At 36.7% G+C, this 13,925-nt stretch overlaps 1 protein-coding gene across 1 annotated transcript; it reads left to right on the top strand.

Annotated features, from left to right (window-relative positions):
- The first annotated feature begins 10,547 nt into the window (after positions 1–10,547).
- On the top strand, positions 10,548–12,062 carry LOC136210044 (purple acid phosphatase 8-like). The gene is made up of 4 exons (XM_066001719.1): positions 10,548–10,808; positions 11,057–11,213; positions 11,283–11,390; positions 11,459–12,062. Exons 1-4 carry the CDS (start codon positions 10,548–10,550, stop codon positions 12,001–12,003), a joined length of 1,071 nt encoding a protein of 356 aa, XP_065857791.1. The 3' UTR covers positions 12,004–12,062.
- The last annotated feature ends 1,863 nt before the right edge of the window (positions 12,063–13,925 follow it).

The raw sequence follows: 13,925 nt of genomic DNA, 5'->3' as shown, positions 1-13,925 counted from the left end.
CGTTTCTTATCATCTTCAGTTTTAGAACATTGATGATTGCTTAACTTTACCCCATGTACCATGGGTAAGTTACCTCATTTCGATTCAAGCATGCTAAACCGCTTTAGCACCTTTTCAATGTATGTAGCCTGTGAAAGACCAAGCAGTCTTCTTGATCTATCTCTATAGATCTTTATACCTAGTATATATGCTGCTTCACCAAGGTCTTTCATGGAGAAGTTACCTGATAACCACACTTTCACCGATTGTAGCAGAGCTATGTCATTTCCCATCAGTAATATATCATCCACATATAATATGAGAAATGCTACTGAGCTCCCACTAACTTTCTTGTAAATACAAGCTTCTTCGCAGTTTTGTTCGAAACCAAACTGTTTTATGGTTTCGTCAAAACGCTTGTTCCAACTTCTTGATGCTTGCTTGAGTCCATAAATGGATCTCTGAAGTTTGCAAACCTTGGTTGCATCCTTCGATATGAAACCTTCAGGTTGCATCATATATACATCCTCAAGCAGGTTTCCATTTAGGAAAGCTGTTTTCACATCCATTTGCCAAATCTCGTAATCGTAGTGAGCGGCAATAGCGAGCATGATTCTGATTGATTTGGACATGGCTACTGGAGAAAAGGTTTCATCATAGTCAACTCTTTGCTTTTGACGATATCCTTTCTCTACTAACCTAACTTTGTAGGTGCCAACCTTTCCATCCATGTCAGTCTTCTTCTTGAAGATCCACCTGCACCCAATGGGTTTTATCCCTTCGGGTGGATTAACCAAAGTCCACACTTGGTTGGTATACATGGAATCCATTTCAGAATCCATGTCCCGAAGCCATGCTTTAGAATCTGGACTGGTGAGAGCCTCTTCGTAGTTTTCAGGTTCGTCGTCTAACACGGGAACCTCTTCATCATTTCCCACTAGAAAACCATATCTAACTGGGAGTTCACGAACTCTATGTGATCTACGAGTAGGTTTTGGCACTTGAGTCTCATCTAATGTGACTGTATCGGGTTCCTTTATCGCCTCTATTGTTTGATTTGGTGTTTCTTCTTCTTGAACTTCATCAAGTTCAATCATGCTTCCCGTTTGTGCCTCTTTAAGAAACTCTTTCTCTAAGAACACTGCATGCTTGGATACTATTACTTTCTGATCATGTGGATGATAGAAGTAATACCCCAAAGTTTCCTTAGGGTATCCTACGAAGAAACATTTATCAGATTTAGCATCCAATTTATCTGATGCTATATGTTTGACAAATGCTGAACAACCCCTTATTCTTATGAATGAAAATATAGGTTTCCTACCAATGAACAATTCATATGGTGTGGAACTGGCAGACTTAGTTGGTACTCGATTTAGGGTAAAGAGGGCAGTTTCTAAGGCATAGCCCCAGAATGTCTTTGGAAGTAACGATGTGCTCATCATGGATCGTACCATATCTAATAAAGTACGGTTTCTCCTTTCGGATACACCATTGTGTTGTGGTGTATAAGGAGGCGTCCATTGTGAGCATATCCCACATTCAGTTAGATAACTCAGAAAATCATCTGAAAGATATTCACCACCTCGATCAGATTGAAGTATCTTAATTTTCTTTCCTGTTTGATTTTCTACTTCATTCTTGCAGCATTTGAATTTCTCAAAAGCTTCTGACTTGTGCTTCATCAAATCAACATAACCATATCTAGAATGGTCATCTATGACGCTAATGAAGTATCTGAATCCTCCTCTTGCTTGGACTGACATAGGACCACATACATCCGAATGTATTAATCCTAGAGTGTCTGATACACGCTCACCTTTATTGCTAAAGGGTGTCTTTGTCATTTTTCCTTTTAAACACGCTTCGCATGTTTCCAATGATTCACAATCAATTGAATCTATAAGCCCATTTTGATGTAGCTTAAGCATGCGTCTTTTGTTTATATGGCCTAAACGACAATGCCACAAGTAAGTTGAATTATCTAGCTTATGTCTTTTGGTATCAATTGCGAATACAGAAATTTTATCATCTAACACATAAATCTCATTTAATGATATTCCTGAAAAATAGAAAATCCCATTTCTATAAAACTCACAATCTTTGTTCTTTATTGAAATATGAAAGCCGTCGTCAACAAGATAGCTAATAGAAATAATGTTTCTAGACATCTCTGGAACATATAAACAGTTCCTTAATTCTATTACAAGCCCAGAGGGCAAACTTAAAACATAATCTCCAATTGCGAGCGCAGAAACTATTGCTCCATTTCCTACTCGCAAGTTTATGCTTCCTTTCTTCAATTCCTTAGTCCGTTTTAGTCCCTACATATTCATACAAATATGAGATCTACATCTGGTATCTAATACCCAAGATTCAGACTGTGAAATTGCATTTATTTCAATATAGAACATACCAGATGTTGAAGCACCGTCTTTTCCCTTCTTGAGGGATGCTAGGTACTCCTTGCAGTTCCTTCTCCAATGCCCGTCTTTACCACAAAAGTGGTCTCCTTTGGGCTTCTTCACTTGCTTCCCCTTAGTGGGCATGACCCTCTTTCCTTTCTTGGGATGTTTAGGATTGGGAGGGTTCCCTTTCCTCTTCTTTGATCCTTCTATGACAAGAGTCGGTATTGCCTTGTCTTTCTTCATATTGGGCTCAACTGTCTTGAGCATATTTGCAAGCTCTTCAAGAGAGGTATGCAAGTCATTCATCTGGTAGTTCATGATGAACTGTGAATAACTCTCTAGGAGGGATTGAAGAAGTAAGTCCACACTTAGTTCATGATCCATCGCGAATCCAATACTAGAAAGCTTGGTAATAAAGCCAATAATCTTGACACAATGTGTCATCACAGATGTGCCCACTTGTATCCTGCAACGATATAACAATTTTGATATCTCGTAGCATTCGCACCGAGTTTGTTTCCCAAACAACTCCTTCAGGTGCATGATGATGGAATAGGCATCCATTTCCTCATGTTGCCTCTGCAATTCCGTTGTCATCGATGCAAGTATGATGCATCCCACATGATCGTCATCAGCCTTATGCTTCTGGCAAGCATCGATCTCTTCGAAGGGAGCATCATCAGCCGGGGTACGGGGTATCGATGTATCAAGTACATACCCTATCTTATCGAACTTCAAAACAATTTTGAGGTTGCGATACCAGTCGATGAATTTTGAACCGTTCAACTTGTTATCGGTAAGTATATTTTGCAGATTGGTTTTAGTCATGATTTTACGAGTGTTTTAATTTAAACCTGAGAGTGAGAAAGAGTAAACGTATGTTATTCATTTGCTTTAAAGTATATCAATCTAAAATTAGGTCTTTTAATTTCATTTTAAATTGCTCTCACTATTTTGCCAAATTAATAGCCCTCCATATTAATTCGAAGAATTTCACAAATCCTTTAGTGAGCTAGGATCCTAACTCCTGAAATTTCTCCTTGAGTTTGCTCAACAAGCTAGTCTCATTTGTTAGGTAGATTCATGTAATCAATCACATCAACAATGTGATTCCTAGGTTATTGGGTTACTAACCATATTAGTAACTAATATGCATTCATATTAATCCCAACCATATTGCCCATTAGTTTATAACAACATGAGTTTGCTCATCCAATTATCATAATCTAATTTAAGTATTACCCCATATTCGTGAAAACGATTTTCGATAATTCAAGTGTTACCATAAGACCCCGAGCTTGAGTTTGCTCAACAACCCAAAAGCCCCCAGTACTGCCGGCTGAATTATAATATTAGGGAGGGGCAACCGATTTTAATAACTTGCTTATTTACTTAACTTTTAATCAGCAAGGGATTTTTATTTTAAGCCTCATAATCTAACCTAGTTTTGATTTGCTTTAGCATACATGAGACACATACAATTTACATTGGTGTTATGGACATATCATCTAAATTATTCCGTTGAGCCAGAAACGGAATAAAAGGTCAAACCTAGGGAAATACTAACTATTACATATTTCTCTTTAGGTCCTCCGTCTTCTCCATGGCGCCTCGAAATTACATCAATATTAATTTCTATACTACTAAAGAAAACTTCAACTAATTTGAAGGGAATTAGATGACAGAAGAAATTATAATAGATAGTAGATAGGCAGGACACGCATGTCCTATTTCAAAAATACCAAAAGACTAAAAGAGGGTCCAAATATGTCCATAACTCCAAACATGCATAGACTCAATTAAATAAATTTAATTGGTTAATTACATAAATTATTTATGTAATATTTAAGTTAATCACATTAACTTGTCAAATTAACTTTCATCCAATTTTAATTCTGTCAACTTTGTATCTTTTATATCTAATCTAATCAAACTGTAACAATTACATATTAGATTAATATAACTATACAAAATCTTTTAATATGCATATCCCAATTAATATGCTTTAATTCATTTAACAACTTTGATTTACAAATATCAAATACTAAGTAAAACAAACTTTTCAACAAATTCTTTTATTTGATAATCAAAAACATAAAACTATTTTATTTCTGAAAATATATAAATATATATATATTTACAATAATTAATTTTTAAAATAATTAATTTTTAAAATATTTTTTTTTAAATCAACAGCCGATAGACGGTCCGACCCACCACGCGCTGCTGCTGCCTATCGGCAGCAGCAGCAGCTATTCGCAGCAGGCGCGCTGCTGCCCTTGCGGCAGTAGCCGCCCGCTACGACTGGGTTGTTGCCGCGAGGCAGCAACCCAGCGTTATGGGCAGCTCGGGTTTCTGCCGCAAGAGCTGCTACTTTATTTATTTTTTTTGTTTTAAATCATATATTTATACTTTCGTTTTAAAACGATTTTAAAACAGTTTTCAGAACATCAGAAACTTTCAAAAATTTCTGTTTTATCTTTAGAATTAATAAAACAACTTTTATTATTCTAACTATAAAACCTCAAGTTTTTGTTACAATGATTATCAACCAAATTAATTAGGAGCCTTTGCATAATCAATTTTAATTAACAATTAATTAAAACTTATTTATCTTTAGATTAATTAATCAAAACAATTTCATCAATTAACCTAACAATAAATACTTATTCAATCTGATTGAAAAACCTTTTAATTTTCATATATGAAATAACGGATTTAACGCAGGCTCTGATACCACTGAAGGAAAATAGGCAAACGTTTGGCAGCGGAAATATAAAATTTTTAACCTATTTTCTTTAACCAAGATCTATTAATCGGTATTTCATATAAAGAGGGATAGAAGGAAATACCTTTCGAAGATCTATCTACTATTGCAATCGAAGTGCCCTCAACTCTTACTCCGAGTTCACGAGCACAAAACAAAAACACAATTCAAACGAAGTTAGAACTCAACCGTAAAATAGCAATCAAAGTATATTGCCTCTAATTAATCAACACAAGATCAAAGAGCAAAAGAAAGAGATGAAAATCGATTGATCGGAAGCAAGCGGTGAAGAATTGATCCACTACAGTATGGGTCAAATTTTCTCTCTCCCAGGTTGCTATGTTTGTGTCGAAATTCACACTAAAGGGGGGTTTATATAACCTCTTCCAACTAAACCCTAGTCAGATAGAATTAGGTTACTGAATAAGAATTTTATTCGGAATAAAACTCTTATTATTATTATCTATAATTATATCTGAATATAAAGATAATAATAGCTTATTAATAGGATAATAATTAGAAGTAATTTAATCTCATTAAACTTCTTGACTTATTTATCCTATAATTAATTTAATTCAGAATCATAATCTAATTATAATTGTTAAAATTAAATTAATTTCTTATGTGTTTTGACACATAGAAATCGCCCCCCTTGTTTAATGGGCCTTAGTGGACTCAGTTGGGCTTCCGTCAATTAATTAACATCTGTTTCTCTTTTGGTCTCCAAGTCTTATGTGTGACCCATTAGGTTCTTATTGCTTCTAGCCGTATACAACTATTACATTAATTTCTCAGAATTATATTTAATCTTTGTATAACGGAATGAGTACGCCAACTGTGATTGGCAGATCCGAAACATTCCCCCAGAGCTATAAGAAGACAGTTGATTCCGTCGTTGACCTTTCCGTATTAGTTACAGTATAATTCGATCCTTTATCAACTACATCCTTGAATAGAATCTTATGACTATGGATGATGTCAAGTCATATATAGCGAGACGTTCATTTTACTTGTACAGGCCGAGTTAACTCAAATTAGATAGGTTAAGTGAAATCTGCATTTCAAGTCTTAAGCTATCACCTTGCAAGGATTTAGAGTTAAGTCTTCCACAAGCGATCCTTGGACGTATCTCCTATTTATCAGGAGTGAAAAATGCTGAATCCAATGTTAACTATCCTGTAATTACTTCCTGTGATACCCAACGTCTGTCGTACACACCCTAGAGTCATCCCTGTTATGGATCGAGTTACAACAGGATCAAAGCATCACATTCCATAATCCAGAATCACTAATTAACATTCTTTTGAGTCTGAGGATTACTTATACCTATTAATACCAATGAGATGAACAGGTGACAAGGATGAATCTACCCATCCTGTTATCTCAAGTCGGGTCCCCAATCCAAATGAACTCCATTCATTGTATCCACGTAACTGTCCAGATATCTGCATATCTGAAGCTTGTGAGATCAGCTCTCTGTCTCGACAGAAAACATTGTTACATGCAAGTCTCAACAGTGTTATGTCAATCCCTATTCAAAACATATCACTTGACTTGGGATGGCTTTAAGTTTATTAGTTTATTATAATGTTTCGTCTCACTTCATGCTTGTATGAACACTTTATAATCACTTTAAATAAACTTAAGGATTTCCTTTTATTAGACTTATTTAGTTCTTTAAAATAGGTTGCCTTTATACAATTATGAAACCATATCTTATTAAAACAAATGATATAAAGAACAATTCATTTACATTAGGTTTATATCCTGGAACAATTGTCTATAGGACACTAAACCCCAACAAGTACACTCACCTCTTATTTTAATTCGAGCCTCAATGAAAATATAATTGTCGGTAATGGTCATTGTATGCCTGTTTGTGGATCTGGTAATGCATATTTAGCTTCTAATCATCACCCTTTAAAATTAACCAATGTTTTGCATGCACCTCACCTTATTAAAAATCTTATTTTCGTCCGTCAATTTACTAAAGATAACCAAGTTTCTGTGGAATTTGATCCTTTGGGTTTTTCTGTGAAGGATTTACAGACTGGCACTATTATCATGAGATGTAAAAGTTCCGACGCCCTACATCCAGTCACCTCTAGCTCCCACACTTCACCATCGTCTCATTCTGTTTTTACTGCTTTATCTTCCGCCGTTTGGCATAATAGATTAGGACATCCAAGGCCTCCTGTTTTGAACGCCCTGCTCAATAAGAATTTGATCTCTTGTAATAAAGTTAAGGATGTTTCTGTTTGTTCTTCATGTATTAATGGAAAACAAGTAAAATTACCTTTTCAGTCCTCCAACAATTTTGCTTGTATGCCATTCGATTTGATTCATAGTGATATCTGGACATCACTTGTTCTTAGCTCGGGTGGTCATCGTTTTTATGTGTTGTTTCTAGATTCTTACACCAATTTTCTGTGGACTTTTCCGTTAGCCCACAAATCACAAGTCTATTCCACTTTTCTCATTTTTCGATCATATGTTCAAACTCAATTTGAAAGAGAAATTAAGGTTTTTCAGTGTGACAATGGGGGTGAATTCAATAATAATTCCTTTAAACAATTTTGTCAAACTAACGAAATGCAGTTTCGTTTCTCATGTCCGTACACCTCACCTCAAAATGGCAAATCAGAATGCACCATTCGCACTATTAATAATCTGATTCGAACAGTAATGCATCACGCCTCCATTCCTCTTAAATTCTGGCAATATGCTCTCGAATTAGCAACTTATCTTCTAAATATATATCCTCACAAAGTACTAGGATATCAATCACCTACCAAAACTCTTTATAAACAGGAACCTACCTATTCTCACTTGTGCATCTTCGGATGTCTTTGCTTTCCTCTAATTCCATCCCAAACACGAAATAAACTCGAGTCTCGTTCTTATCCATGTGTATTCTTAGGCTATCCATCTAATCATAGAGGATATAAGTGTCTGGACATGTCTAGGAATAAGATAATCATCTCCCGCCATGTCGTTTTTGAAGAATCGACATTTCCATTTTCCATCACGCCTCTCAATTGCGCATCTCCCCCTCCAATTCATGTCGCGTCGGACAATAATCTGCTCCCCGCTGTCCATTTTCGAACTCCTACTCCCCCTCACACTTTCGTCTGCCCCGAGTCCATCGCATCTCCGATGTCCGTCACCTCTTTATCTCTTGTCGTGTCGAACTCGGTGACGTCATCCGTGTTACCTGTCGCTCCATCTAGTCCAAACACTTCGTCCGCGTCGACTACCCCTAAGTGGAGTCGAGTCAGTCAGTCCGTGTCGTCTGCTATCCCATCGAGTCTAAACAACTCGTCTGCATCGTCTCTTGTCTCGTCGTATAATCTTAGTCCATCTGCATCGTCATCTACGCGCACAGGGCAAACGCCATCCTCCGAGTCTGTATCGTCCTCCATGTCCTCCTCTAATGCATCACAAACACTTTCTGATACTTCTGCTCCTTCTCCTCCATTACAAGTTCCTAATACTCACAAAATGACCATAAGGGCCCAACATGGAATACACAAACCCCGTCGAATGCTAAATCTCTCCACCTTAACACAACCTACCATATCTCTGATTCCAAAAACACCTTCTCTTGCATTAAGTGATCCAAACTGGATACAAGCCATGACTGATGAATTTGAGGCTCTTATTCAAAATAAGACATGGGTACTTGTACCCCGTCCAAAATGTGCTAATGTTATTCGTAGTTGGTGGATTTTCAGGCACAAAACGAAGTCAGATGGCTCCTTTGAGCGATATAAAGCAAGATTAGTTGGAAATGGGTCCGGACAGTTGGCAGGGGTTGATTATGGTGAAACATTTAGCCCTGTGGTTAAACCAGCTACTATTCGTGCTGTCCTCAGCATAGCTTTGTCTAAAAACTGGAAAATTCGGCAATTAGACATCAAAAATGCCTTCTTGCATGGGGATCTTCATGAAACATTTTACATGCATCAGCCATTAGGGTTCCGGGATTCCAGGTATCCTGATCATGTCTGTCTGCTACAAAAATCATTGTACGGCCTCAAGCAGGCACCTCGGGCCTGGTATCAGCGATTTGCCAATTTTATCCTAAAAATCGGTTTCTCAAATAGCATCTCTGACAGCTCATTATTTGTCTACAGACAAGGCTCTGACACAGCATACATCCTCCTGTATGTCGATGATATAGTGCTAATAACCTCTTCTGACACACTTCAGGCTTCTGTAATGTCCCAATTGAGCTCCGAATTTGCAATGAAAGATTTGGGCCCTCTGCATTATTTTTTGGGCATATCAGTGACTCACTCTTCTGGCTCTCTATTCTTGTCTCAGCGGAAATATGCTTCAGAAATAATTGAAAAAGCCGGACTCAGCTCATGCAATTCGGCTACCACTCCGGTTGACACCAAGCAAAAGCTCAGTATCTCTTCTGGTTCTGCTTACCATGACCCCACCGAATACAGATGATTAGCTGGTGCACTTCAATATCTCACTCTTACCCGACTCGATATTTCATATGCGGTTCAACAAATATGCATGTTCATGCACAACCCCAAAACTACACACATGGCTGCCCTTAAACGCATCCTCAGGTATGTTCAGGGCACCCTTGATTTTGGCCTCACACTACTAGCATCTCCTCCCAGTCAATTGATTTCATACACGGATGCCGATTGGGCAGGTTGTCCCGATACTCGCCGATCAACTTCAGGCTACTGTGTATTCCTATATCTTGGTCAGCGAAACGACAGCCAACACTGTCCCGATCCAGCGTAGAGGCCGAGTATCGCGGTGTTTCCCACGTCATATCTGAGACATGCTAGATACACAATCTACTTTTGGAACTTGGTTGTCCGATTCAGAAATCTTCAATAGTGTACTGTGACAATGTCAGCGTAGTGTATCTGGCAGGCAACCCGGTTCAGCACCACTGCACTAAGCATGTGGAAATGGATATTCATTTTGTCCGAGAACGAGTTGCCAAAGGAGAAGTCCGCATTCTTCACGTGTCATCTCGTTATCAAATCGCTGACATCTTCACCAAAGGTCCACCGTCAACACTGTTTGAAGATTTTCGAAATAGTCTCAACGTTCGTCCTCCGAACCTTTCGACTACGGGGGTGTATTAGACTATGTATTTAGTTGCCATTTATCTGTATCATTCTGTTATTTATCTCTAGCCTAAAATATAGGTTGTTCACTACAGAGTGAACTGTATTATGTATAAATACTAAATTTCACATCAATAACAATTAGTGAGAATCATATCATTACAATATATAAAAAAGGTTAGATTAGAATGGATATTATTATTATTATGATTGTTAATTGGATATGAATGTGCAATTGGTAGGGCCGTGATGGTGAGAAGCCACATATTATTATAATTATAATTATAAATGAAGTTTGGGTATGAAACCTTCCTTTGGTTTTCATATATACATTTCATTTCATCTGAGAGGGAAAGGAGAGGAGAGGATATGTCTGTTTTAAGCCAAGTGGTGGTGGTTGTTCTAGTCCTCATCTCTGGTGTTTGTTGTTGTTGTGGTCATCTTGAACGACTTGGTCATCCTTCGAAAGCAGATGGGTCTCTTAGCCTTTTGGTAGTCGGCGATTGGGGACGTCGGGGACTATACAACCAGTCCCATGTTGCTTTTCAGGTATGTCAAAATTTGAATGAAATGTTACGTGTTGCGTTGCTTTGCTTTCAAAAGGAAAGGAGGAGGAAGGTGCTTGCTTTGCTTTCGTGGGGTAGTTGACAAATGAAAGAATGCCACGTTGATACTAGCTTTAGTTGAGAATTGGACTTACATTCTTTGTAACATCAATTAATTTTCCACCTAAATAAATTAATATGTTATTGTCCTTTTGCGTAAGTGAAGTATAATTCAGATTTGTGTTTATTTAGATGGGAATTGTTGGGGAGAAATTAGATGTGGATTTTATAATATCAACTGGAGATAATTTTTATGATGATGGATTGAGGGGTGTGAAGGATCCAGCTTTTTATGACTCTTTCACAAATATTTACAGAGCACCCAGTTTGAACAAGTCATGGTACAGCGGTATGTATCTTGTCTTCTCTTCTCTTTTTTATATATATATGATATGATGAAATAGATGTTTTGGTGCAGTATTGGGTAACCATGACTATAGGGGTGATGTTGAGGCACAATTGAGTTCCGTCCTTAGAGGAAAGGACCATAGATGGATTTGCTTCAGATCTTTCATTCTCGACACCAGTATGTATAGTATATTTCTTTTCTTTTCTTATTTCTCCTATATAATTAATTAATTATCCTTATTGCAGAAATAGCTGAATTTTTCATGGTGGACACTACTCCATTTGTTGACAAATACTTCTCTCAGGAAGAGAAAGACCATAAATATGATTGGACTGGTTTATTACCTAATCGCCGCACTTATCTTTCAAATCTCCTTAAGGAATTGGAGGTGGCATTAAAGGAATCCACAGCAAATTGGAAAATAGTGGTAGGTCACCATACAATTAAAAGTGCTGGACATCATGGGAACACCCCAGAACTCAACTCCCTACTCCTTCCCATTCTTCTGCAAAATGATGTTGATCTTTACATAAACGGGCATGACCATTGCTTGGAACATATAAGTAGCAGGAGTGAAGAAATAGAATTTATAACAAGTGGAGGTGGATCAAAGGCATGGAGAGGAGATGTCAAAAAATGGGATCCAAATGAAATGGAGTTTTATTACGATGGTCAAGGTTTTATTTCTCTTCAAATCACTCCAACTCAAGCTAATATTGTCTTCTACGATGTCTTTGGCAATATTTTGCACAAATCGCCAAGGATTAAACACCAACATTCTCTTCTTTAATTACTTCTTCTCGCTTTATTCATCAATAATAACTTTTAAATACCTGCTTATTTTCTTTATTATTATACCAAAACAAATTCTCTACCTCAATAATATTTGATCATATCTATTTAATTAATAAATTTATTACATAATAATATTAAATAAAGGTCTTACCCTATCATATTAATATTCTATAATCCAATAGTCAACTGATTAAATTTATTACGATAATAAATATGCCACTGTTCATTAAACAAAATTCAATATAAAATTAATTTATTTTTATTACATAATCCACGAGTAAATTACACTAATAGTACCTGAACTTTACCTTAATTCACACTTTGGTACCTAGATTACATTTTGTCCCGAAAATATACCTGAACTAACGATGACCGGACAATTTAGTACATTTTACCAGTCAATAACCGATCAATGCGGGTTTAATGAGTAAATTACACTAATGGTACCTAAACTTTACCCTAATTCACACTTTGGTACCTATATTTCATTTTGTCCAAAAAATACACTTCAAGTAAAGATGAATCGATAATTTAGTATATTTGACCAGTCAACGTGAGTTTGACCATTTTAAATTAGAAATTTAGACTCATCATACACTCAATTAACATATACAATACTACCATTTAGCTCTACATATATATTAAAGGGTAGTATTATAATTTTATGTTAATTGAGTGTATTGTAGGTCCCAATTTTTGATTCAAAATGGTCAAACTCTCGTTGATTGGTCACTAACCGATCAGATGTATTAAATTATCCGGTCACCTTTACTTGAGTTATATTTTTAGGAAAAAAAATGCAAGTATCAAAGTGTGAATTAGGAAAAGTTCAGGTACCATTGATGTAATTTACTCAGACAAACTTGCATTGACCGGTCATTTACCGATAAAATTTACTAAATTGTCCGGTTATCATTACTTCGGGTATATTTTTGGGACAAAATGTAATCTAGGTACCAAAGTATAAAATAGGTAAAGTTCAGGTACTATTGGTGTAATTTACCCCATAATCCACCTTCTTCATTTCACAAGTATAAAAATTAAAGAAAATACAAAATAAATCTACAAATTTTTCAGATCATTCCAGAAAATCAACTCAAACAAGGATTGGGACGCGATTAAATGGCTAGACATCCCAACTAGGTTGGCACTCCTAACACAACAAATCAACCCGAAATATTATTAATAAAAAAAGGAAAATTACAAAGGAGGAAAAAGAAAATAAAAAAGTTCAGAACATAAAACAGACGATTGATAAAAATGAGGAGCCGAATGCCACCATGTAAGATCAGAAGCTGTTTTGCCAAAACGGACAAGTTGATCCTCCGCATGATTGCCCTCTCGATAGATATGAGTGATTCTGCAATTCATATTCGAAAATCTAGATAAACACTGAAGCCAGTCTTATCTAATTTTCCAGAGAGCCATTATAGACTTTCTATTTAGCATATCAACCGCATATGCAGAATCTGATTCAATCCAAAGATTGTGACACCCCCGTTCCCAGGCAGATTCTAATGCGAAAATGATGGCAGTCAGCTCGGCAATGTGCGCATAGGAACTAGAGAGGTTAATAGCATAGCAACTAAGGGTAAATTTCATCTATGGTGTACAACCTTTGTCCCATTTCACACTTTGGTGTACAACCTTCAATTTGTCTCACTAATATGTACGAACTTATAGGTGACCTCCCACTTTAGTGTATGACCGGTTAAAATGGCCGGTCAACATCAGTCAACGCGCCACATCATCTTTTTTTCATCTTTCCCACTTAAAAATGTGGGACCCCTAAAATTGAAATGTCTTAAATATCCTTTCTCCATCTTTCCCTTTCATCTATCCATGTTTCCTTTCTCTTTCCGTGCAAATCCTTTCTCTGTCTATCTTTTCATTTCTCTCTCTAACTTCCATCTTCCT

Source organism: Euphorbia lathyris, chromosome 10, assembly GCF_963576675.1.
Source record: "Euphorbia lathyris chromosome 10, ddEupLath1.1, whole genome shotgun sequence".
NCBI classification, from domain to species: domain Eukaryota; kingdom Viridiplantae; phylum Streptophyta; class Magnoliopsida; order Malpighiales; family Euphorbiaceae; genus Euphorbia; species Euphorbia lathyris.
The sequence above is the reverse complement of the archived record's forward strand: the minus strand, read 5'-3'. Positions and strand labels throughout refer to the sequence as shown.